General features: G+C 44.2%; 1 protein-coding gene across 1 annotated transcript in view; it reads right to left on the bottom strand.

Moving 5' to 3' along the window:
• Positions 1 to 26,946, bottom strand: part of lrrc29 (leucine rich repeat containing 29) — a 41,024-nt gene that overhangs the window by 902 nt on the left and 13,176 nt on the right. Inside the window, exons 2-6 of the mRNA XM_041192421.1 lie at positions 23,174 to 23,275; positions 21,461 to 22,225; positions 20,390 to 20,605; positions 16,841 to 16,981; positions 5,069 to 5,286 (exon numbers count right to left, since the gene is read on the bottom strand). Coding sequence (XP_041048355.1) covers positions 5,069 to 5,286; positions 16,841 to 16,981; positions 20,390 to 20,605; positions 21,461 to 22,225; positions 23,174 to 23,275 — 1,442 coding nt within the window. The remainder of the gene's footprint in view (positions 1 to 5,068; positions 5,287 to 16,840; positions 16,982 to 20,389; positions 20,606 to 21,460; positions 22,226 to 23,173; positions 23,276 to 26,946) is intronic.

A 26,946-nucleotide genomic window follows, 5' to 3' on the forward strand; every position in this document is an offset into this window, starting at 1 on the left:
TCACAGACAAAAGAACAAAAGAACACAGAGGCGTTGAAGGTGGTGATATTATCTAAACGAATGTGCTAATTAAGAATGGATGGTAGGTACAGCTCTAGTGGGGGTGGGGTGGAAAGGCTAGCAGGGCATAAAAGATTTAAAAATAATGGATAAAAACAAAAAAACTGCGGATGCTGGAAATCCAAAACAAAAACAAAAACAGAATTACCTGGAAAAACTCAGCAGGTCTGGCAGCATCGGCGGAGAAGAAAAGAGTTGACGTTTCGAGTCCTCATGACCCTTCGACAGAACTTGAGTTCGAGTCCAGGAAAGAGCTGAAATATAAGCTGGTTTAAGGTGTGTGTGTGGGGGGGCGGAGAGATAGAGAGACAGAGAGGTGGAGGGGGTTGGTGTGGTTGTAGCGACAAACAAGCAGTGATAGAAGCAGATCATCAAAAGATGTCAACAACAATAGTACAATAGAACACATAGGTGTTAAAGTTAAAGTTGGTGATATTATCTAAACGAATGTGCTAATTAAGAATGGATGGTAGGGCACTCAAGGTATAGCTCTAGTGGGTTTTTTTTTTATATAATGGAAATAGGTGGGAAAAGGAAAATCTTTATAATTTATTGGGAAAAAAAAGGGGGAAACAGAAAGGGGGTGGGGATGGGGGAGGGGACTCACGACCTAAAGTTGTTGAATTCAATATTTAGTCCGGAAGGCTGTAAAGTCCCTAGTCGGAAGATGAGGTGTTGTTCCTCCAGTTTGCGTTGGGCTTCACTGGAACAATGCAGCAAGCCAAGGACAGACATGTGGGCAAGAGAGCAGGGTGGAGTGTTAAAATGGCAAGCGACAGGGAGGTTTGGGTCATTCTTGCGGACAGACCGCAGGTGTTCTGCAAAGCGGTCGCCCAGTTTACGTTTGGTCTCTCCAATGTAGAGGAGACCACATTGGGAGCAACGAATGCAGTAGACTAAGTTGGGGGAAATGCAAGTGAAATGCTGCTTCACTTGAAAGGAGTGTTTGGGTCCTTGGACGGTGAGGAGAGAGGAAGTGAAGGGGCAGGTGTTGCATCTTTTGCGTGGGCAAGGGGTTGTGCCATAGGAGGGGGTTGAGGAGTAGGGGGTGATGGAGGAGTGGACCAGGGTGTCCCGGAGGGAGCGATCCCTACGGAATGCCGATAAGGGGGGTGAAGGGAAGATGTGTTTGGTAGTGGCATCATGCTGGAGTTGGCGGAAATGGCGGAGGATGATCCTTTGAATGCGGAGGCTGGTGGGGTGATAAGTGAGGACAAGGGGGACCCTATCATGTTTCTGGGAGGGAGGAGAAGGAGTGAGGGCGGATGCGCGGGAGATGGGCCGGACACGGTTGAGGGCCCTGTCAACGACCGTGGGTGGAAAACCTCGGTTAAGGAAGAAGGAGGACATGTCAGAGGAACTGTTTTTGAATGTAGCATCATCGGAACAGATGCGACGGAGGCGAAGGAACTGAGAGAATGGGATGGAGTCCTTACAGGAAGTGGGGTGTGAGGAGCTGTAGTCGAGATAGCTGTGGGTGTCGGTGGGTTTGTAATGGATATTGGTGGACAGTCTATCACCAGAGATTGAGACAGAGAGGTCAAGGAAGGGAAGGGAAGTGTCAGAGATGGACCACGTGAAAATGATGGAGGGGTGGAGATTGGAAGCAAAATTAATAAATTTTTCCAAGTCCTGACGAGAGCATGAAGCAGCACCGAAATAATCATCGATGTACCGGAGAAAGAGTTGTGGAAGGGGGCCGGAGTAGGACTGCAACAAGGAATGTTCCACATACCCCATAAAGAGACAGGCATAGCTGGGGCTATAGCTGGGCCCAGCTATGCCTGTCTCTTTATGGGGTATGTGGAACATTCCTTGTTGCAGTCCTACTCCGGCCCCCTTCCACAACTCTTTCTCCGGTACATCGATGATTATTTCGGTGCTGCTTCATGCTCTCGTCAGGACTTGGAAAAATTTATTAATTTTGCTTCCAATCTCCACCCCTCCATCATTTTCACGTGGTCCATCTCTGACACTTCCCTTCCCTTCCTTGACCTCTCTGTCTCAATCTCTGGTGATAGACTGTCCACCAATATCCATTACAAACCCACCGACACCCACAGCTATCTCGACTACAGCTCCTCACACCCCACTTCCTGTAAGGACTCCATCCCATTCTCTCAGTTCCTTCGCCTCCGTCGCATCTGTTCCGATGATGCTACATTCAAAAACAGTTCCTCTGACATGTCCTCCTTCTTCCTTAACCGAGGTTTTCCACCCACGGTCGTTGACAGGGCCCTCAACCATGTCCGGCCCATCTCCCGCGCATCCGCCCTCACTCCTTCTCCTCCCTCCCAGAAACATGATAGGGTCCCCCTTGTCCTCACTTATCACCCCACCAGCCTCCGCATTCAAAGGATCATCCTCCGCCATTTCCGCCAACTCCAGCATGATGCCACTACCAAACACATCTTCCCTTCACCCCCCTTATCGGCATTCCGTAGGGATCGCTCCCTCCGGGACACCCTGGTCCACTCCTCCATCACCCCCTACTCCTCAACCCCCTCCTATGGCACAACCCCTTGCCCACGCAAAAGATGCAACACCTGCCCCTTCACTTCCTCTCTCCTCACCGTCCAAGGACCCAAACACTCCTTTCAAGTGAAGCAGCATTTCACTTGCATTTCCCCCAACTTAGTCTACTGCATTCGTTGCTCCCAATGTGGTCTCCTCTACATTGGAGAGACCAAACGTAAACTGGGCGACCGCTTTGCAGAACACCTGCGGTCTGTCCGCAAGAATGACCCAAACCTCCCTGTCGCTTGCCATTTTAACACTCCACCCTGCTCTCTTGCCCACATGTCTGTCCTTGGCTTGCTGCATTGTTCCAGTGAAGCCCAACGCAAACTGGAGGAACAACACCTCATCTTCCGACTAGGGACTTTACAGCCTTCCGGACTGAATATTGAATTCAACAACTTTAGGTCGTGAGTCCCCTCCCCCATCCCCACCCCCTTTCTGTTTCCCCCTTCTTTTTTTTTTCCCAATAAATTATAAAGATTTTCCTTTTCCCACCTATTTCCATTATATAAAAAAAAACCCACTAGAGCTATACCTTGAGTGCCCTACCATCCATTCTTAATTAGCACATTCGTTTAGATAATATCACCAACTTTAACACCTATGTGTTCTATTGTACTATTGTTGTTGACATCTTTTGATGATCTGCTTCTATCACTGCTTGTTTGTCGCTACAACCACACCAACCCCCTCCACCTCTCTGTCTCTCTATCTCTCCGCCCCCCCACACACACACCTTAAACCAGCTTATATTTCAGCTCTTTCCTGGACTCGAACTCAAGTTCTGTCGAAGGGTCATGAGGACTCGAAACGTCAACTCTTTTCTTCTCCGCCGATGCTGCCAGACCTGCTGAGTTTTTCCAGGTAATTCTGTTTTTGTTTTTGTTTTAAAAATAATGGAAATAGGTGGGAAAAGAAAAATCTATATAAATTATTGGAAAAAAACAAAAGGGGGAAGAAACAGAAAGGGGGTGGGGATGGAGGAGGGAGTTCAAGACCTAAAGTTGTTGAATTCAATATTCAGTCCGGAAGATGAGGTGCTGTTCCTCCAGTTTGCGTTGGGCTTCACTGGAACAATGCAGCAAGCCAAGGGCAGACATGTGGGCAAGAGAGCAGGGTGGAGTGTTAAAATGGCAAGCGACAGGGAAGTTAAAAACAAAAAACTGCGGATGCTGGAAATCCAAAACAAAAACAGAATTACCTGGAAATTACCAGGTAATTCTGTTTTTGTTTTGTGACAGGGAGGTTTGGGTCATTCTTGCGGACAGACCGCAGGTGTTCTGCAAAGCAGTCACCCAGGTTATGTTTGGTCTCTCCAAAGTAGAGGAGACCGCATTGGAAGCAACAAATGCAGTAGAATAAGTTGGGGGAAATGCAAGTGAAATGCTGCTTCACTTGAAAGGAGTGTTTGGGCCCTTGGACGGTGAGGAGAGGAAGTGAAGGGGCAGGTGTTGCATTGTTTGCGTGGGCATGGAGAGGTGCCATAGGTGGGGGTTGAGGAGTAGAGGGTGATGGAGGGAACGATGATTTCCACTTCTCCCCGGACTCCCTCTGAGGTTAAGTCCCAGTAGCCCTTGCAGCTCTCCAGTAATCCTGTGATCATTGTGCAGATGTTTTGTCTCACATTACAGATTATTTGACCCAGAGGCGGGAGAGGGAGAGGGGAAAAGGAGGAGACACCATCCTGTACTCACATAAGAAAGAAGGCTGCTGGCTTGGGATCAACAGCAAGCACCATGGATAATTTTTGCCTCCTTGACTTAGTGATGCTGAGGCAAACTGCAGCACCCTTACTGCCATCTCGGCTGTCATTGGCTGACTCGGCACAGACTGGGACTGAATCTGTAACTTTTCTGAGCTACTTATCCAAGAGGCTAGGAAATGTTGTTGTGTAGGATGTAGAAATTACAATGTTGAAGAAACAGACTGTTTAAAAGCAAGCAATTAAAATATTTGCATTTCTCTAGCATCTTTCTTGGCCTTAGGACATTCTAAAGTACTTCACAGACAATGAAGTCCTTTTGTAGTGTTGTCACTGTTGCAATGTGGGAAACGCAGCAGCCAAACTGTGCACAGCAAGCTCCCACAAACCAAATAATGATCAGATAATTGTTTTTATGAGACGAAGGTGGACAAATAAATATTTCTCAAAACACCAGGGAGAATTCCCCTGCTCTGCTTGCATCCGTCGGAGAGGTTCAATGTCTCATCCGAACAGCAGCACCTCTGACAGGGCAGTACTCCCTCAATAGTGTATTGGAAGTGTCAGCTTAGATTTTGTGCTCAAGGCTTTAGAATTGAGCCCCACAATGTCCTGTCTCAGAGACAAGCATGCTAACCACTGGGCCACAGCTGACCCCTTTGTCCTGTACACCCCATGGCCTTTGTACACCAGGCCATCCAGAATATGACATAAATGGAGTCAAAACTCAATTTGGACATGGCAGAATCTCAAATACTTCATTTTACCTTAAAGCAAGTTACTTACTGGTTGGTGATCTTATCACAGCAGGAGATTTCGAGATTTGTCAGCCTCTTCATGTGGCTTGTGGCAGCAATCATCCCTTGGTCAGTCAGTTGACCACAGTGGTTGAGGGCCAGTCCCTCCAGGCTACGGCAGTGCACTGCAATGGAGACAACACTCTCATCTGTTATCTCGTGGACCATGCTCAGTGACAAGGTCTTTAGCTCCTGAAAGCGGATTTCCTAGAGGAGCAATTCAAAAAGAGCTCATGTCAGACCAGATAAAATCCTTCTTTTGGTTAAGGTCGCACATCTTTCCCCAACTTGCTCCCAGCCTTTCCCAGTGTATGCAATAACTGGAGAGGAGATATATATCCAGGTGCCTGCCTTCAGGCTTCTCTTCAGCTACATACTAAACATACAAAGGTCACCTGGCAATTATGACACAATGGAAGTCTTTTTGAATTTGCTATGATTTATTGGATTCTCTGATGCTGGTCATGGTATGCATGTCACTATCTTCATTACACTAGCCCACACCGCTACAACCTGCTTCTGCCAGAAATAAGAGGATCTGTACTAATTAAGTAAATGGGCTAAAAGATGCCAGCTTGGTTTGGATGTGGGTAAATGTAAGGTAATGCATATACTGAGGGAAAACAAAGAAAGCATTTACACAATAAAGCAAAGGTTCAAAGGAGAAGAATAGATCATTCTGAGTGCGTTTCAGGTTAATGGAAGTCATTGACACAAATTCAAAGGAATCAGATTAGAAATCAACGGGTTATCCTAACCCGATACAGGACATGAACACGGCCACATTTAGAATACAGTACACTCTACCAGTGAAAGAAGAACTGATACAATGGATAAACATCGGAGAAGAACAGGGGCAATTCCAGCATTTTGGTATAAATCACCAAAAAAACTCAGAAGTAGCACCAGTTTGGAGTTATGGCAAAACATTGGTCTTTGATCCCTCTATTGTACCTATGGCACAGAAATCATATTATGCCAGCGTTTGAGCAAACACATCTGTACTAAGCGTTTGCAGCTCGAGAAACTTTGGATCCGAGTTGAGGAGCTGCAGTCTGAGCTGCAGACATTACGCCACATCAGGGAGGGGGAAAGTTACCTGGACACTTTGCTCCAGGAGGCAGTCACACCCCCTCAGGTTAGGTAATTCAAATTTGGTCTGTGATCAGGGATAGGAGGGTGTGGCTGCAGGTGAATAAGTTTGGGGACCCAGGGAGTAGTGTTCAAGGAGCTTCAGCCCCTGCAATTGTCCAACAGTTACGAGGTTCTTGCAAGCTGTGTGGACAAGAAAGGGACTGCAGGGAAGATGAGCAAACTGACCATGGCCCTGTGATACACGGAGCCATTCAAGTGGGGGGGATGAAATAGTGACGTGGTAGTAGAAGGGGACTATATAGTTAGGAGATAGACATTGTTCTCTGCAGCCATGAGCATGAGTCCTGAAGGCTGTGTTGCCTGCCCGGTGCCAGGGTTAAGGACATCTCTTCAGAGCTGGAAAGGAACTTGGAGTGGGAGGGGAGGGATCCAGTTGTTGTCATCCACATTGGTACCAACAGCATTGATAGGACTAGAAAGGAGGTTCTGCTCAAAGAATTTGAACATTTAGGAGCTAAATTAAAAAGCAGAACCTCCAAGGTAATAATCTTGGGATTGCTCCCTGAACCATGGGCAAACTGGCATAGGGTAAATAAAGACATGGAGTTAAATGTGTGGCTCAGTGTGGGAGGAATGGATTTCAGCTCATGGGGCACTGGCACCAGTACTGGGGTAGAAGGGAGCTTTTCAGGTGGGACGGGCTTCACTTGAACCATGCTGGGACCAGTGTCCTGGCGAATCAAATAACTAGGGTTGTAGAGAGGGCTTTAAATTAAATAAAAGGGGGGAGCATTCTGGAGAGAGGATACATAGGCTTACAAAGCAAAAGGATATGGTAGCGTTGCAGGGCAGCTCTTGAGGCAATGATACCCAGAGTGTGACAGGAAGGGACAGAGTGTCCAAACATAAAATAACAACAGCAAATACGGTAAAAGGTAGAAAAAATGATAAAAAGGCAAAATTAATGACTCTTGACTTAAATGTATGTAGTATTCGGAAGTGTGTAGAATTAACAGCACAAAACATGAGTATGATCTTGTAGCCATTATGGAGACATGGTTACAAGGAGATCAAACCTGGGAACTAAATATTCAAGGCTATGTGAACTTTTCAAAAGGACAGGCAGGAAGTAAAGGGTGGTGGAATAGCCTTCTGAGTACGAGATGGAATAAGTACAATTGCAAGAAATGATCTTGGATCGGAAGATGTAGAATCCATATGGGTGTACATATCCATATATGTATAAGAAATAACATGGGGAAGAAGACACTGGTGGGAGTAGTCTATAGGCCTCCTAACAGTAGCTATGAGTCATAGAGTTATACAGCAGAGAAACAGGCTCTTCGGCCCTTTGTGTGCACGCCAGCCATCAAGCACCTATCTATTCTAATCCCATTTTCTAGCACTTGGCCAGTGGCCCTGTATGCTATGGCATTTCAAGTGCTCATCTAAATACTTCCTAATACTTCTATGCTGTAGGACAGAAAATAAATCAGGAGATAATGAGGGCAAGTAAAAAAGGCGGTACATTAATCATGGGTGACTTTAATCTTCGTGTTGATTGGGAAAATCAAATTGGCAGAGGTGGCTACGAGCAAGAATTCATAGTGTTTTTGGGGCAGTTTCCTAGAACAATATGTTGTGGATCTAACCTGGCTATTTTGGATCTGGTAATGTGTGATGAGGTAGGTTTAATAAATGATCTCAGGGTAAAAGATCCCCTAGAAAACAGTGACTATAACGTGGTGGAAGTTAGCATTCAGTTTGAGAGTGAGAAACTTGGGTCAGAAACTACTGTGCTAAACCTGAATAAGGGTAATTACAAAGGAATGAGGGCAGAGTTGGCTGGAGTGGACTGGGAAAGGGTTTTAGCAGAAAAGGCGGTTGATGAACAATGGCAGACATTTAAGAAAATAGTTCATGACTCACAACAAAGATATATCCCAGTGAGGAAGAAGGATTCTAGGAAGGGGTTAAATCAACCATGGTTAACCAACGAAGTTATGGAGTGCATCAAATTGAAAGTAAAAATATACAATATGGCAAAGATTAGTGGTAAGCCAGATGATTGGGAAAGTTTTAAAAACCAACAGATGACCAAAAATTAATAAAGAGGGAGAAAATAAACTTTGAGGGTAAAGTAGCAAGTAATATAAAAATGGACAGTAAGTGCTTCTTTAACTATATAAAAAGGATGAGAGATGCCAAAGTGAAATAGAAAAATGAGGCTGTGAAATAATAATGGGGAACCAGGAACTGGTAGAGGAGTTGAATAAATACTTTGCATCAATCTACAAGGTAGGAGATACTAACAGCATTCCAAAAATACTAAATAATAAGGAGGCAAAAGTGGGGGAGGAAATAAATGCAATAATTTTATCACTAGAGAAAAAGTACTAGGGAAACTAATGGGGCCAAAGGCCGATAAACCCCTTGGGCTTGATGGGTTGCATCCTAGGATAATAATCTTCCAAGAATCCTTAGATTCTGGAAAAGTCCCAGAGAATTGGAAAACTGCCAATGTAACATCCTTGTTCAAAAAGGGAGACAAAAAACAGGTAACTTATAGGCCAGTTAGCTTAACATCTATCATTAGGAAAATGTTAAGAGTCTATTATAAAGATGTAATAGCAGAGCATTTAGAAATGCATAATAAAATCAAGCAGAGTCAGCATGGCTTCATTAAATTTATTAGAATTCTTTGAGGAGGTAACAAGCAGGGTAGATAAAGGGGAACCAGTAGATGTAATATATTTGGATTTCCAAAAGGTGCTCGATAAGGTACCACACATAAGGCTACTTAATAAGATAAGAGCCCATGGCATTGGGGTAGTATATTAGCATGGATAGAGGATTGACCAACAAATAGGAGACAGAGCACTGGGATAAGGAATCATTTTCAAGATGGCAACCTGTAACTGGAGGAGTGCCACAGGGATCAGTGCTGAGGCCACAATTATTTACAATATATATTAATGACTTGGATGAGGGAGGTGAATGTACTATCGCTGAATTTGCGAATTACACAAAAATAGGTGGGAAGGCAAGTGGTGAGGATGAAACAAAGAGTTTACAGAGGGATATAGACAGGTTAAGCATTGGGCAAAAACTTGCCAGATGGAATATAATGTGGGAAAATGTGAGGTTATGCACTTTGGTAGGAAGAATAGAGAATATTATTTAAATGGAAAAAGAATGCAGAAAGCTACAGCACAGAGGAATTTGGTGGTTCTTGTGCACGAATCCCAAAAAGCTAACATATAGGTTCAACAGGTAATAGGGAAGGCAAATGGAATAAAAACAAAAAACTGCGGATGCTAGAAATCCAAAACAAAAACAGAATTACCTGGAAAAACTCAGCAGGTCTGGCAGCATCGGCGGAGAAGAAAAGAGTTGACGTTTCGAGTCCTCATGACCCAGTTCCGTTGAAGAGTCATGAGGACTCGAAACGTCAACTCTTTTCTTCTCCACCGATGCTGCCAGACCTGCTGAGTTTTTCCAGGTAATTCTGTTTTTGTTAAGGCAAATGAAATGTTGGCCTTTATTTCAAAGGCAATGGAGTATAAGAACAGGAAAGTCTTGCAAAAACTATACGGCACTAGTTAGACCACACCTAGAATCTGTGAACAGTTTTGGTCTCCTTATTTAAGGAAAGATGTATTGGCATTGGAGGTAGTCCAGAGAAGGTTCACTCGGTTCATCCTGGGTATGGAGGGATTTTCTTATGAGGAGAGGTTGAGGAGGTTGGGCCTGTACTCATTGGAGTATAGAAGAATGAGAGGCAATCTTATTGAAACCAATAAGACTCTTAGGGGGCTTGACAAGATAGATGCTGAGAGGTTGTTTTCCCATGTGGGAGAGTCTAAGACCAGAGGGCATAATTTCAGAGTAAGGGGTCGCCCATTTAAGACAGAGATGAGGAGGAATTTCTTCTCTCAAAGAGTAGTTAATCTATGGAATTATTTACCACAGAGGGCTGTAGAAGCCGGGTCATTAGTATATTCAAGGCTGAGATAGACAAATTTTTAGTCAGTAAGAGAATGAAAGGTTATGGGGAAAAGGCAGGAAAGTAGAGTTGAGGATTATCAGATCAGCCATGATCTCATTGAATGGCAGAGCAGGCTCGATGGACCAAATGGCCTACTTCTGCTCCTACGTCTTATGGTCTGTACTTCAATCTTATGATTTAGAGGACATGTACCCAAATACTGTACAACATTAAAATTCAACACAGACTAGAATAGTGAGCTCATGGAATAGACCTGTAGCAAAATCAGTGACTCCTCTGCAATTAACTTCATCAAGAATGAGTTGGTTCAGCTCTTGGTTAGAATTAGGACACGAATGAGAAGTCCAAATATTGAATGAAACACAATGATGTACGCACTATTGGCACTATGGAAATGTCTGGAAGGAGCAAGCAGTTAGCCAGCTGAATAGCCAGAGAAAAATGTTGATGAATATTGGAAAGCTTAGTCAAACCCAAGCCAGGACTGTGCAGACTCCCTTCTCCAGGTCTAGTAGACAAGGTAGAATATCAGATAAAAGGTCCTGTTGTAGACCTTATGAAAAGATGCCAGTTTGGAACCCTCTAGTAACTCCAATTCTTTGCACAGGGTTCCCAAATTCTCAGTCCATGCTGATCTCAGTCAGGAGGCCTGCAACTGGTTTATGCACAAAGGAAAATTGGACTGGTTTCCCAACCCTAGGTGGAATTTTCCAATCTAGCAGCGAGAATGTTGGAGTGTTTCCTGCTGGGTGGGGAGGGGGGGGGGGGGGGGTTCCATGCCAGATCGGTCACTTTTCAGCTCATTATTTATACATAAATGACTAGCTTATCAAATCTCGAGGCAGGGCTGAGATCCATCCTCATGAGGTCGAAGCTCCTACCGCCATATTTAAGTGGCACCCACCCACACATCCACTCTCTGCAGCCCAGAACTTGTTGTGAAGAGTGATGGCCCCGGGAAAAGCAAACCCTCAGCACCCAAGTTCAGCAAAAAGTGCCTGGAGACTCCTCAAGGCAGTCCAGGACCAGCAGGAGGTCCTCTAGCCCAAAGATGGCAGCATGAGGTCCACCAGCCTCATCTTGCCACTTGGGAGCAAGTCGCCAAGGAGGTCAGCACCTTTGGACCTCAGAAGAAAACCATACTACAGTGCAGAATAAGGATAAATGACCTCATTCACTCCACCAGGGTAAGTCAACCTTCTCCTCGCTCTCAACTCTCACTCACATAAGGGCTTCAGGCATTTGCAGGGTTACAATCCACAGGGATCTCACACACTACTAGTAGAAGAGACATCGCCACTGATTCTCTCACACACACTTCAACAACGTCATTTCTTGTCACATCCTGCACAGGTTGCATCTTCAACCCTTACATAGAACTACTCAGCACACACAGAAAGCAGGCATGCTTATCATCTGCTTGCATCTGCCCTGTCACAGTCTATCCATCTGTCTTTATGCAGGACAAGATCGCCCACAAGAGGGAGAGATCCCAGACAGGTGGCGGATGCCAAAATTCAGGCCACTCACCCAGTTTGAGCAGCAGGTGGCAGAGCTCACTGCTGAAGACAGAGACCATTCCTGTGCCAAAGGTGAGATAGACCCTCACTGGCTTAATGGGAGAAGCCTATCAGTAGTCATCGCCTAGTCGCCAAGACAGTGCTATTTATTGAAGGTGACTTTCTAGTTAATCGCTAATTATCTACTCTCTCTTATAGCCACCAGCAAGAGGAACCGGGAAACTGCCAACTAACCCATCAGCCCCAGCCTCCAGGGCACCTTGGATGGTTCCTTGGCCAGTCACTATTTCGCCTGCACCCTCCACCAGCAAAGAGACACGCACTTCAGTGGGTCCCAGTTCTAGAGCAGGCTTGGGATCACCATCTGGTGAGCACAGCACAGAAACGTGCCCGCAGCAGGCAGAGGCAGTGACAGACAATGTCTCCGAAACCCAGAGGACTGCTGGAGACCAGGCCCCTGCTGAGTCCGAGTCCGATGACAAGCCTCTGGAATCAGCCCTCAGAGATGTTGGAGCTCCAAAGACAGGCAGGGAAACAGCAGGCAAGGTTGTCAGAGGCTGTCGCCAGAATAGGATGAAGGATGGAGGAAGCCTTCCACATTCTGTTTGATGTTGTGGCTCTGACATGCAAGCGCATCAAGGGCATCATTGGAAGGGTGGTGACCGCCAAGGAGACCCTGGTCCAGCAGTTTATACTTGGTGTGCTCGGGCCTGCACACCATCACTGTAGCCATGTGTGGGATCCATCAGCGGCTAGGGGCACCTCGGCCTCCCTCCAGATGTCCCTCTCCTCAAGGAGTCAAGAAGGAGCCCTCGGGCGCCCACAGGAAGGAGCAGCATCAGCCGGACACCCCAGGGGAATCCACCCTGGCCTCTCCTAGGGTGCCCAGCCAATCCAAATCCCCTCTGCCTGGGAACCCAGCACCCCAGCTGCTCAGACTGAGGTGTATGCACCTGCCCTACAGGAGAACCCAATCAGGTCAAGGCCCTCTGGGCTTCGGCGCTCTGGAGGGCACCCACCAAGGTTATCTCAGACAACAGGGAAAGCAGTCAACAGGCTGCCTCCACCTCTGCTACAGTTGTCAGGGGTGCACCTAGATGTGGTGATAACATTAGGAAAATTAAGTCCTGAGAGCACAATGGTGGCACAGGTGTTCACTCACTGTACGTACCTGGAACATGTGTAAATATATTTTGTTTTTCTGTCTCAAGGTCAGATCTAGTGAATGGCTCCTCCATCTGATGCAATGCTCCAAGGTCATCCAAGTGTAACAGATGCCTCCCCTCCTCACTTATCTCCCATTGTGTCCCTCACGTTGTGCTGTCTCACTCAACCTCAGCAAGTTGCCTGTATGTCCACAAAAGTGACATGAATAAAGCCAGTTGCTCTATCAACATGGCGATTGGACAATTCATATGTAAAACTAGCATCAGAAGATCATATAATCTGGCTTGAGTATAGATCTTGCAGTTCTGTTTATTATCCTGCTGCTGCTGCACTGAGGTCTGTTCTCTGTGGATATTGTAGGTTTTAAAGGCACCTCACATTGTCATTATTCCAACCAGGTACACTTTTCAATGGCCTCCATGTAATGTCTGTCAGGTTTGGGCGTGGGTTACAGTTTAAGTGATAGACAGGGACCTTAGCCTTCCATGGGGGCCTGCAGCATTACATTGTTACCACGTTTACAGCTAAACATTACCCCTATAATATTTCTCTCTCTCCACCTGCATGATGCAGAGCAATGGACCTAATTAGAACTTGCGAGGTTATAGGTGTGCAGCTAGCCTCATGATGCTAGCCTGTTACACGGGAGGATGCTGGTTTGCACCTAATGTCTGGCTAACGTGGTTTGACAGAATACCTGTGCTATGGGGAGGCTGTGGCATAGTGGTATTGTTACTGGACTAGTATCCCAGAGACCCGTGGTAATGCTCTGGGGACCAGGAATTCTATAAAAATCTGGAAGTAAAAGTCTGACCATTGCCAACTGTCACAAAAACACATCTGGTTTACTAATGTCCTTACTTCGTCTGGCCTACATGTGACTCCAGGCCCACAGCCAGATTATGCCAGTGTATGTGAGATACCCTGCAAGCTCGTATTACTCTCAAATCTTGAGTCACTCACAGGTGCCACCGATCAAAGTAAACCACATTTCCTCTTTATTCACATTGCATGTTGCTTCCTCAAAGAACTCTACTATGTTAGTCGAACACGATTTCCCTTTCAGAAAACCATGTTGACTCTGTCTGATTAAGATTGTCTAAATGCCCTGCTTTAATCTCCTTAATAATAGGTTCTAGCATTTTCCCCATGTCAGATGTTAAATTAACTGGCCTGCAGTTTCCTGCTTTCTCTCTCCCTCCTTTCTTCAATAGAGGAGATAAACTTGCTATTTTTCAATCTTTTGGGGCCTTTCCAGAATCTAGGGAACTTTGGAAAATTAAAACCAATGCATCTACAATCTCAGCAGCCACTTCTTTTACAACTCTAAGATGAAGTCCATCAGGGCCTGGGCACTTATCAGCCTTTAGTTCTAATAATTTTCTCAGCACCCTTTCCCTGGTGATTGTAATTGTTTTAAGTTCCTCCCTCCCTTTCACCTCTTGACTTACAATTATTTCTGGGTTGCTATTTGTATCCTCTAAAACAAATATAGAAAATATCTGTACAATGCATCCACCATTTCCTTATTTTCCATTAATTCCTCAGACTTGCTCTCCAGAGGACCCACGCTCACTTCAGTAACCCTTTTCCTTTTTAAATACCTGCAGAAACTCTTACTATCTGTTTTTATATTTCTAGCTAGCTTTCTCTCACACTCAACTTATCTCTAACTTTTTTTGCCATTCTTTTCCGGTTTTTATGTTCTGTCCAATCTTCTGACCTGCCACTAATCTTCACAGAGTTGTACACGTTCTCTTTCAATTTGATACTATCTTTAACTTCCTCAGTTAGCCACGAATGATGCATTCTTCTCCTACAGTCTTTCTTTCTCTCAGGAATGTATCTTTGCTAAGTGTTATGAAATGTTTCCACTGCATCTCTACTGACCTACCCCTTGGCCCAATTTCCCAGTTCACTTTAGTCAGCTCTGTCTTCACAACCTTATAACTGCCTTTATTCGAGATTAAAACACTAGTCTTAGACCCACTCTTCTCTCCCTCAACCTGAATGCAAAATTCAACGTTATGATCACTGCTACCTTGGGGCTCCTATGAGGTCATTAATTAATCCTGTCTCATTGCACATTACCAGGTCTAGAATAGTCTATTCTCTGGTTGGCTCTAGAACAAACTGCTCTAAGAAACTGTCCTGAAAACATTATAAACTCATCTTCCACGCAACCTTTGCCAATCTTGATTTGCCCAATCTATAACTAGGTTAAAATCATCCATGATTATTGCCGGACCTTTCTCACAAGCCATTATTTCTTCCCGTATATCCCATCGTACAGTGTGGTTACTGTTAGGGGAACTATAAAACTACTCCTACAAGTGGCTTCTTACCTTTGCTGCTTCTTATCTCTACCCAAGCTGGATTCTACATCTTGATCTCCAGAACTAAGGTCATCTCTCTCTATTGTACTGTCATCCTTAACTAAGAGAGCTACACCACCACCTTCTCCTAGATTCCTGTCCTTCTGAATTGTCCTGTACCCTTGAATATTCAGGTCCCAGCCTTTGTCATCTTGCAGCCATGTCTCTAATGGCTGTCAGATCATATATATTTATTTCTATTTGAACTGACAATTCATCTATTTTGTTATAAATGCTACGCACATTCAGCTACAGAACATTTAGTTCTGTCCTTTTACTATTTTTGTAACCTCTGGCCTTATCTGTGGGAATTTCTTAAGTTTGTACACTCTGTCCTTCTCTGCCATGCTCTGATTATCATCACCCTTATTGCTACTTTGCTCTCATTTCCCTCGTAAGGGGATTCAACGTGTAAGATGCTACAGAGTATTTCCCATCAGTCCAGTTGTAGATGAGTTGGACACATGTTCTTTATGAACATACGACTGAGACTCCTTGAAAATGTAAGTTTTGGATCAAACAGCTCCCTTCTAATTTTATATGCTTTTAGTAAGTAATCAGCCATAGCCCACAAGGGACAATAGACATCCGTTATATATAGCTTGAGGGGCACCACTCCAAGCGGGGGGCAAGGCATGGAGGCAGGTCTCCATGAAGCACAGAAAAGGAAGTCAAGATGTTGGAGAGAGCGCACAAACTTCAAAACAACTCATCTACTCAATCTTTCAAGCACCGCCTGACCCGCATGTGGCAGAGTCTTCAGGTCGTACATTGGACTTGCCAGCCATTTCAGAACTGGAGTGGAAGCAAGTCATCTTCGATCCCAAGGGACTGCCTTGGAAGACTCAGCACTGACCAGCATTTGAGGTTGGGTCTTTTTGGTTTCTAGAATTCAGTACAACACCACCAGGTGCTACTTTTAAACTTTATATACTTTTATATAGGCCAGCAGCTGAAATATTTGTATCTGGTTCTGCCACCACCCTTGAGAAAGGTCATCAAGGCCTATGAGAGAATGCAGAGGAGATCTACTGGAATGGTACTTGGGATGAGAGACTCCAATTTACGTGGAGAGACTGGTGAAACTTGCATTGTTCTCCTTAGAGCAGAGAAGGTTAAGGGGAAATTTAATAGAGTTATTCAAAACCAAGAAAACTTTTGTGAGTATATGGGGAGAAATTGTTTGCACTGGCAGGAGGGTTGGTGAGCAAAGCTTTAAGATAACAGGCAAAAGAAGCAGGAGGAAGATGAGGAGAATTTTTTTTTTGTTGCACAGCAAGCTTTGATCCAGAATGCACAGCCCAACAGAGCGGTAGAAGCAGATTCAATAATAACTTTCAAGAGAATTGGACATGTACAGGTACTTGAAAAGCAAAAGTTTACAGAGCTGTTAAAAAGATCAAGGGATTGGGACTAATCAGGTAGGTTTTTCAAAGAGCCAGCACAGGTATGATGGGCTGAATGGCCTTCCATGTTGCAAGATTCCCTGATTGTATGCTTGTAGGGGTAATTATTTTATCAACTCCATTCCATTCTCCAGTGTAAGGCCTACGCGGATGTACACCACAGCATCAACATTGCCCTGCATGGAGTACCCTGGTTATGCTGGTATCTGTTAGTTTTGTACATGCAGTCAAACGGAGCTCCTTAAGACATGTCAGTGCTCTAAGCGAAGCTCCTTCTTTCTCTTTGGATGGCTCCATGTCAGATTCGGTTATGATCTGGGGTTTTTCATGCTGATATTTGGGAGGAACAAAAAAAATTCCAGTTAGCAAAGGTCCTGCTAAACTTTGGCTCATTATCACCCTAGAAAGGGGAAAAAGTAATATGTTGAACTGTGTCACTCCTGTAAGTTTCATTCAATCAGCACATTCAAACAGGTAAAGATTAAATAGAATTACACAATATTTACAGCTGAGGAACCAGACCATTCGGCCAAGCAGGCTTATACCAGTGTTCATTCTCCATGCAAGCCAAAACTGCTTCACCTCACCCTATAAACATAATCTTCAATTCCTTTCTCCCTCGTGTACATATCTTGCTTCCTCATCTATGTTACTCATCTTAACCACCTCCTTTTTGTAGCAAGATCCACATTCTAACCACTATTATTATTTCTAGCAATAAAATTCCCATATTGATACACAACCCTGTAATCCGAGAAATTTTGCAGCCAGGGTACATAAATTCTGTGACAGATTTAATTCGGGTTTAAAGAGCTTAGTGGCGAGCTGCTGGTCAGTGTGCATAATATGTCGTTCATCTCATAGTCGCTGACCGCTACCCCCATCCTTGAAAGTTACTGCAGGGTTAGCTTTCATGAGCTGTTGTAGATTTGTTAGTTTTATGAATAAGTAGCTGTCCTAAAGGCAGCCATTACCCAGAAAGGGCTGTTGTTACGATCCTCTTGGAGACCAATAACTTTTTTAAAAAAAGGAATCCAGTAGCCAACAAAGAAAATTGCTGGATTAGATTATACTTTTTAAAACTTTTACTGTAACAAACCAGCTAAAATCAACAGAATCCAAACATTAACGGGCAAGGCATAATTCAAACAAAGTGGTAAATTTTGCTTTAAATAGTCAATGCAAAGATACAACTCACGTAATTACAAGCACTCGCATTATTACCTGCACAAACATGGGACTACATACAATCTCTCAGTCTTTCAACTTGACCTCCATTTTGTAGAATTTCTTACTTCCCATCCAATCATTTTGACCCTTGAGTCACATTCACCAGCAGAATTCCAACTGAAATCCCCAGACATGATGCATATCTACGAACACTCTTTCACTTGGGTCATGGCAGTCTTAGTGGCACAGATCCTCAGAGATTGCCTTTTCTGACCCCTTTAAATGATCTGGTGGCCTCTGGCAACACAGACAGCAGCAATGGGTCTTGTCCGACCTATACTCTCTTGCCCTTCCTGTCTTCCACTCTCCACTCTTTCCAACTGTATAACACACACAGTAGCACAGTCTCTGCTCCATTTTCAGATACCTGCTTCAACATCAGGTTCAGTTTGAACACTGCCAAGCAGAAAACTGTTCCATTCAGAAAGAAACTTGCTTCTTTCCTCTTTTTCCACAAATTCTCAGTGTATTCTGAACTGAAAGACAAACATTGGCTTACCCAATCCCACTGCAATTAGCTTTCTATTTATTCTTGCTTTTTAGCTGTTCACCCCCATGGTAACCCCAGATCACGGACAGTTCTTGGAATCTAATGATGCCATAACCAGGAGACCAATTAACCTTCTTTCAGAATACTTCCCAGCCCACTTTGATCTTAAAGAGACATCATACAAAAAGAAAGTATGCTTCCTAAAGCACATGGATCATCACACCGTTCAAAAAAAAAATCACAGAATTGTTACAGCACAGGAGGCAATTCAGCCCGGCATGTCTGTGCTGGCTCTCCAAATGACCAATGCACCTAGTGCCATTCCCCCACCTTCTTATAATCATGCACATTCTTCCTTTTCAGATAACAATCCAATTCTCTCAGGAGTGGATACCAAAGCTCAAAGCCCTTGATTCATGTACCCATTTTAAACCACAAAAATTGGTGCATTTAACGTTGGAAGACCCATTAAATAAAGCAGAAAAGGAACTAAAATGCCTTAGGTTTACAAACTGTTAGCAAAAAGAAAGATGTACAAAATCACAGAAGATGTTTATCTTCTGTTTACTGTGATTGGTGGAATTATGAACTTATAGCTAAGAACATAAGAACAGAAGGAACAGCAGGAGTGCCCCTCAAACATGCTCTCAAATTCAATAAGAGCATGGTAAGCTTCTGACTCAACTCTACTTGCCTGCCTGCTCCCCATATCCCTTCGTTCCTTGAGAGATTAAAAAACTATGGATCTCTAACTTGAATATATTGACCAATGGAACATTTACAACCCTTTCGGATAGACATTTCCAAAGATTTTCAACCCTTTCACTCCAGATGCAGTCTCGCCAAAACCCTGTACAACTGCAGCAAGACAACATATAAAGGACAACATGTCATTTGCCTTCCTAATTGGTAGCTGTACCTGTATGTTAACTTTGTGTTCCTTGTACAATTGCACCCAAGTCTATCTGACTTTCAACATTTAGAAGCTTCACATCTTTTAAAAAATACTCTGTTTCTCTATTCTTATAACCAAGGTGAATAACCTCACACTTCACCACATTATACTCCACCTGCCAATTTGTAGCCTATTCATTTAGCCTGTCTATATCTCCTTACAGCCTTTGTGTCCTCACAGCTTGCATTCCCATCTAGCTTTGCATCATCAGCAAACTTAGGTACATTGCTCTATATCTTCATTCAAGTCATTAATATAGATTGTAAATAACTGTAGCCCCAACACCGATCCTTGCGGCACCCCACTAGTTACAGACTGCCAACTTGAAAATGCCTCGTTTATCCACACTCTGCTTCCTGTCTGCTAAACTAATCCTCTAGCCATACGAACATTATACCCCCAACTCCATGAGCTTATTTTCTTATCTTATCTTGTATATTAACTCCTTATCTTGTGTATTAACATTTTGTGTGGTACCTTATTGAATGTCTTTTGTAAATCCAAGTATACCACATGTACTGGTTCCCCTTTATCCACCCTACTAGTTACATCCTCAAAATCTTGAATAAATCTGACAAACAATTTCCCTTTCGTATAACCATGTTGACTTTGTCTAAGGATACTATGCTTTTCTAAGTGCATTGTTAAAACTTCCTCAATAATAGATTCCAGCATTTTCCTGATGACGTGGTGGATCTTCAAAGTATTGATGGCTGATTCAAATGCCCGATCTTTGAAATAAAAATGTTCCTGGTTAGCTTTCAGTTTTACAAGCAGCCTTTCTTTATTCCACGTTAGAAAGGAATGCAAAAATGCAAAAGGAAGAGGAGCAGGAAAAGAAGGGGATGAAAATCAGGCCATCTACAAACCAACATCAGAAAGTCAGAAGCAAAGGGACAAGCGAATGCTTTTTGCACTAATTTTCAAAAAGCAACCGCTAGCCTCCACTCAGCAGCCAGGGGTGCTAGCCAAAGCACAGTATCTATCAAAGTTGTGTGTGAAGGCTGGCTCTCACAGCGAAGGGCTGTGGTAGATTCACAAGCAACAAAAAAAAAAAACAGACCTTCATGGCCAGTTGGCAGTTGTCGTTGGCTATGTTCATTCCAAGCAATCCCGAGTCCGTGATCCCCTTACACCAGCCGAGGCGCAATGCTGTCAGGCCCTTGAGGTAATTGGTGATGACGTAGATGCTGAAGTCAGTGATGTACACACAGGAGGTGAGGTCCAGCTCCCTCAGGCTCTCATGCAGGATCGCTCCCATTGAGAAAACACAGCTATCCTACAGAATTTAGATAAACACAAAAGTGAGCAACATTATCAGTCTAATACCAACATAGGATCAGTGAGATTTACAATCACTGCTGTAAACCTGGTACGTGATTAGAATTTTTGCTTGCCATTTCAATGTATTATTACCCGAATTCAAAACTCAGTTGTACTTTTTGGAAAGAAGAAAGTTGTTTAAAGTAAAAACGTGAGGCCCTCCAAGGTTGAATTGCTGGTCAGTGCCAGTTATTTATTGCTTCAATGTCACTGGGCTGGGGAAGCAAGGAGAGCGAAATAAAGCCCCAAATTTGGACATACACTGCTGTTCCTTTATCACCACTGGGTGAAAATCCTGGAATTCCCGGCCCAGTGTCACCATAGAAACACCAACACCATATGATCATGGTTGCCAGCAGCCTTCACTGAGCAATGAGGCACACAAAAAAAAACACCCATCCCCTACTTCTGGTGGAATTTGGCATCACAAACAAAAAAAAGGAGCTGAAAACTCATGGTAAAATTAGCTTCTTTCCCATATGACATCCCCTTTCCACCCACCATTGATCATATTTATCCAAGAGGAGCCAGCAATTTTTAGGGCAATTTTTCTGTCATTCAGTACAGCATGAATAACGTTGGTAGAGTGACTTACTTTCACCATGGTGCAGCAGCTGAAGTTGAGACTCACTAAATTTGGCGTGGCCTGTGGAAAGACTAACCCTTTGACCAGCTCACGACCACTGACTTGGTAACACTCAGACAAGTCAAGGGTCCGCAAGGTCTGGATGGTGGACAAGTTTTTCAACCCATTGTCAGTCAGGAGTCTGACCTTGCCCAAGAATAGGTGTTCCAGGTACTGCAGACTCACCATAGCTGTGACAGATCTGTCAGTTAGCTCAGCGCAGCCGGTGAGGTCCAGGGTGGTGAGCCCCGGCTGGCACGTGCAGATGGCACAGACTGCATCATCTGACAAGTCCTTGCAATGTTGAAGCACCAGCCCCTCCAGGTTTAGCCCAGCCACTTTGACAACTGACTGTACTGCTTCATTTGTGATGCTGGTACGGCTGAAATTTAAACACTTCAGTGTGACAGCCTGTCTATCCAGAAAACAGAGGATGTTGTTCAGCGTCAGAGAAACAGTGGAATTGCTCGTGTTTGCTCCTCGGTAGGGATCAAACTCAAAGGCAATGGGACAGGCAGCAAGAGCCAGCTTTTGGAGTTTGGGGGTGCATTCACTAAGTCGATTGAAGGTCAAGTCAGAAAGGTACCGGAGGTTGGAGAGATTGAGCTCACGGAGGTCCACCAGGGCTTCGGCTGTTCTTGCTCTGATCTCTTCTGTTGACAGCAAGGTGCCAGGCACAAAAAGGCTGTTGCAGCTGCTGGTGTCAAGCCCCCATAGGTTGCGACAGGACGGGACTAGAGCCACGAAGGACCTCTCAGTGATGCTGTTATCCCGCAGCAAGAGGTTCTTCAGATGCGGGGCCAGGTGGAACGCAATACTCTGTATGACCATCTTTGAAGCAGCTGATCCATCGAGGTTACTCAGAGCCACACAGGAAGTCTGTCTCCGCCCTAAGCTTCTGATGAACTCAAGAGAATCATACGTTCCTTGGAGATGATAGAAGACATTTTTCTGTACATAAAAAGCAAACGGTATAGTCAGATTAGACTAGCCTAAACATCTTGGATGAATTCTACCTCCTCTAATCTAGGTAGTACTTAAAACTAGATAACGTCAGGTACTTACTTTCAAAAATAAGATAGACAATCCTGCAGCTGCATCATAACCAAGGGCAGGGCCCATCTTTGTGGCCATTCCATTGTCCATTAGGGATCACCTGACTGACCCACCTCCCGCACCCCTATCCTTCACCTCCATCCCCGAAACAGTCCCGCACCCCCACCCTCCAACATGGTCCCGCACTCCCATTCTTCCCATGCCCCTTCAGGTACGAATGCATCAGCAAATTATTTTTATGATTCTCATTTCCATTTTCCACAATGCTCCAGAGCTTTCCTTACACATCCCAATCTTAATATCTCTCTACTCCTAGTACCAGGTTACTCCACTTTCTTACTCCCTCTGGAATTCCGTTCTGCTTGACCTCGATCCTGAGTACAGTTAATTCCTCGATTCCCACTCTTTGTTTAGCAGCCACTGATAGCCTTCCTCAACATTATGAGACATCTTCCCATACACGAAGATGCTTCTCGAGTGGATGCAAGCATTGAGTTATCGGATCATTGGTGAGGCAGCAGTGGGATTGATGTAACTGTCCATTTATTACACCTGGGGATAAGAAGGGGAAGAAATCAAGGAAAAATATCAGCCAGCATTCCCAGTCCTGATTGCTAGCTCATGACCCTTCCTGGGAACTGCAGACACGTGCAGAACAGGTGAGGATGGGATCAGGCCACCTTGTTTGTAAAGCCTTCCAACACTCAAGGTAACTTTGTTGAGATATCCTTATCTAGCTGCTACCAATGGAATTCTAGTCCTGAAAAGAATCAGTGCCTTCAGGAGGGGGGTACAATATAGAAATCTAAATTATATGGATGTTTGTTTGAAAAGGGTAGGTACCTGGAGACTTTGGTCCAGAGATGCAGCATGCCAGGCTCTGTTCACCAATGAAGCCTCTTTCCTGTCAGACATGGATAGGAAGTGCAGGATGTAGGAGATCACCTGTTAAGAGAAGAACAGTAGAGGTTGGTGCTATGATAAAAAAAATTTAGATTGAATGAGATTTGGGAGCGCCTGCACCCCCTGTTAAAAACTATTTGATTAACCTATTTTCATTTGGAGAGGAAGAACATGTAGCCATCATTTTCACCACAGTATCATGCCCAACCAACATGACTGAATCATCCTTGTGCAATCTGCGTATGCAGTATGTGCATGTGGCAAACACACTTTTTTTTTAATTCTTTCATAGGATGTGGGCATTGCTGGTCAGGCCATCATTCTTTGCCCATCCCTAATTGCTCTTGAGATGATGATGGTGAGTCACCTCCTGGAACTGCTGCAGGCCATCTAGTGTAGGTATACCCACAGTGCTGTTGGGGAGGAAGCTCCAGGATTTTGGCCCAGCGACAGTGAAGGAACAGCGACGTAATTCCAAGTCAGGATGGTATGTGACTTGAGGTGGGGGGGAACTTGCAGGTGGTGGTGATCCCCTGCAGCTGCTGCCCTTGCCCTTCTAGGTGGCAGAGCTCATGGGTTTGGAAGGTGCTGTCAAAGGAGGCTGGGCAAGTTGCTGCAGTGTATCTTGTAGGTACTGCACAGTGCTACCACAGTGGTGGTTGAGGAAGTGAATGTTGAAGGTGGTGGATGGAGGGGCCAATCAGGGGGCTTTATACTGGATGGTGTTGAGCTTGAGTGTTATTGGAGCAGCACTCATGCAGGCAAGTGGAGAACATTCAATCATTCCCTGACAACTGAATGGGTATGTGCACCACACTATGAAGCAGCTATGTCCTTTGCATCAGGAAGTCCTGGGTTCCATTATTGGTACGTGTTGTGTTAACCGATCAATTGGGCGGGGGGGGGCAGTGCTGGTGTCCTCGGCTAGCAATCGTCCTGCCAGTTAACGCTTCATTAATGACATAATCATTCTTCACTGCCTGCCCAAAACAGATCAGGTTCCTGGTCCAGATCTCCATCCACTCGTCCACTTCTGATAAGCCTGGCTGTGTGGACAACTGGTGAATATGGGAATACTGTCATGATGTGCAGCCACTCATATGGAAGAATAGCAATACTCACACTTGCAGCCTTGGCTCACAGGCAAAGAATGCCTGGGAAGCTGTCACTGCTCAAGCAGTAGCCCAACTTAAATTAGTATCTTCAGGAGAAGAAATGTGTTGAAAACTGGAAAAATAAAAGAAACTCTCATATCCATACCTCTTCAGAAAAGGATTTCCTGGTATTTTCAAGCAGAGTCAATCGTTGACCTTTCCCCACATCCATGCAGCCTACAACCTATTTCTACACTTCTCACCTGGCTTTTCCATTTTATTGATCTAACTTGAAAAGGTAAAAATGACAAGGCTTTGGGAAACAAGCGGAGACTTGGACTAATTGGGTAGCTCATTCAAAGCACCAGCACAGGTATAAGGGACTGAATGGCCTCTCTTTCTGTGCTGCGAATTACTGTTGCATTTTGCCATTTTACTTAAAATCATAGAATAATCATAGAGTGGAAGGAGGCCATTCAGCCCATCATATCCATGCCAGCCTCTGCAAGAGCAACTCACTCAGTCCCACTTTCCCACTTTTTCCCCATAGTTCTGCAAATGTTTCTCTTCGGACAATTATCCAATTCTCTTTAAATTGAATCTACCTCCACCAACCTCTCAGTCAGTGCATTCCAGACACTAACCACTTGCTGCATAAAAAGATTTTCCTCATGTCACCCTTGCCTCTTTGACAATCACCTTAAATCTGTGCCTTCTGGTTCTCAATCCTTCCATCAATTGGAACAGTTTCTTTCCATTTACTCCGTCCAGACCCCTCATGATTCTGAACACCTCTATCAAATCTCCTCTCAATCTTCTCTACTCTAAGGAGAACACCCCCAGCTTCTCCAATCTATCCAAGTAACTGAAGTCCTTCATCCCTGGGAACATTCTTGTTAATCTTTTCTGCACCATCTCTAATGTCCTTCACATTTTTCCTAAAGTGTGGTGCCTAGAATATGATAGTTGCGGCTAAACCATTGTTTTCTAAGGGGTCACCATAATTTCCTTGCTTTTGTACTCTATGCCCAGAACCCATATGGTTTATTAATCACTTTGTCAACCAGTCCTGCTACTTTCATTTATTTGTGCACATTTACCCCCAGGTCTCTCTGCTCCAGCATCCCCTTTAGAATTCTATCCTTCACTTTATATTGCCTCTCATCATACTTTCTGTCCAAACACATCACTTCATACTTCTCCACATTAAATGTCATCTGCCACATGTCTGCCCATTCCACTGCCTATGCCCTCTTGCAGCCTATCACAATCCTTCTCACAATTCAGAATATTTCAAAGTTTTGTGACATCGTGAATTTTGAAATTGTGCCCTGCACACCCGAGTCTGGGTCATTAATGTAGCTCAAGAAAAGCAGTCGTCCTCATAGCAACTCCTGGGAAACCAAATTGCATACCTTCCTTCAGTCCAAAAAACAACGATTCACCACTACTCTGTTTCTTGTCACTCAGCCAACTTTGTACACATGGTGCCACTGTCCCATTTGTTCCATGGGCCTTAACTTAATTTAAACTCCAGTTTCAGTGCCTCAGACTATTCCTATGGGCAAGGACCAAATGCCCATGTTGCAGAGTGTGCCTTGATTGTCTCAACATCTGGCAAATCTATAGCGAGCAACACATTAAGTAAAAACTATTAGGGCATTTAGTCTGCTGGCTCAATCTCATGCTCTCGTGTGATTGGCAGCACAGTAAACACTCATTAGCATTCTTGCTGTTGCAAAAGCGGGCACAACTTAAGCTATGAACTGCCAAACAAATTGATAAAATGGTAAATGGGTAAGTGAACAGATATAATGATACTGTATACTGCAGATTTAAAGAGTCAGAAATTTTAACTGGTGCTACATGGAAGATAGAAAATAATCACGAAAACTAGCACTAAAATCCAATGCAAACTGAAGCTGCCTCAAGTCTTCTGAATACTATCCTTTACACAGATTGCTGTTGATCTACAGTTTCTGCATTTTCATAGAGAAGATATAATTTGAACAGAACAGGCTGAGAAACAGTTTTCAGAACTTGACCTGGGAAAAAGGAATTTAAATATATCTGAAACTGAAAAAAATTGCCAATCAAACATATTTAATAAAATGAATGGCTGGCTCCTGCCCTCAGATACCTGACCAGGCATAACATCGATATTCTGGAGCTGTGTGGCAAAAGAAGCTGGGCATATTGTGATTCTGAAGCCCATTCACACTGTAACTGGTATAAAGAAGCCAATACCAGGATACATCACAGACAATGCTTCATTGAGTCACATCCCTCCATCACAATCTTTCCTGCCTATTTTGTTACAATAATGGATATTTTTCTTCCAATATTCTCTTTCATGTTTCTTACCATCTAAATTCATTTTTCTTTAATTATTTCATGTTTATAGATGTCACTGGCTAAGCCAGCATTTGTTGCCCATCCCTAACTGCCCTTGAGAAAGTGATGGTGAGCTGCCTTCATGAATCGCTGCAGTCCATGCGATATAGGTACACCCACAGTGCTGTTAGGAAGAACGTTCCAGGGTTTTGATCCAGCAACAGTGAAGGAACATTGATATAGTCCCAAGTCAGGATGGTGTGGTGCTTGGAAGGGAACTTACAG

The sequence above is a fragment of the Carcharodon carcharias genome, chromosome 7 (assembly GCF_017639515.1).
Source record: "Carcharodon carcharias isolate sCarCar2 chromosome 7, sCarCar2.pri, whole genome shotgun sequence".
NCBI classification, from domain to species: domain Eukaryota; kingdom Metazoa; phylum Chordata; class Chondrichthyes; order Lamniformes; family Lamnidae; genus Carcharodon; species Carcharodon carcharias.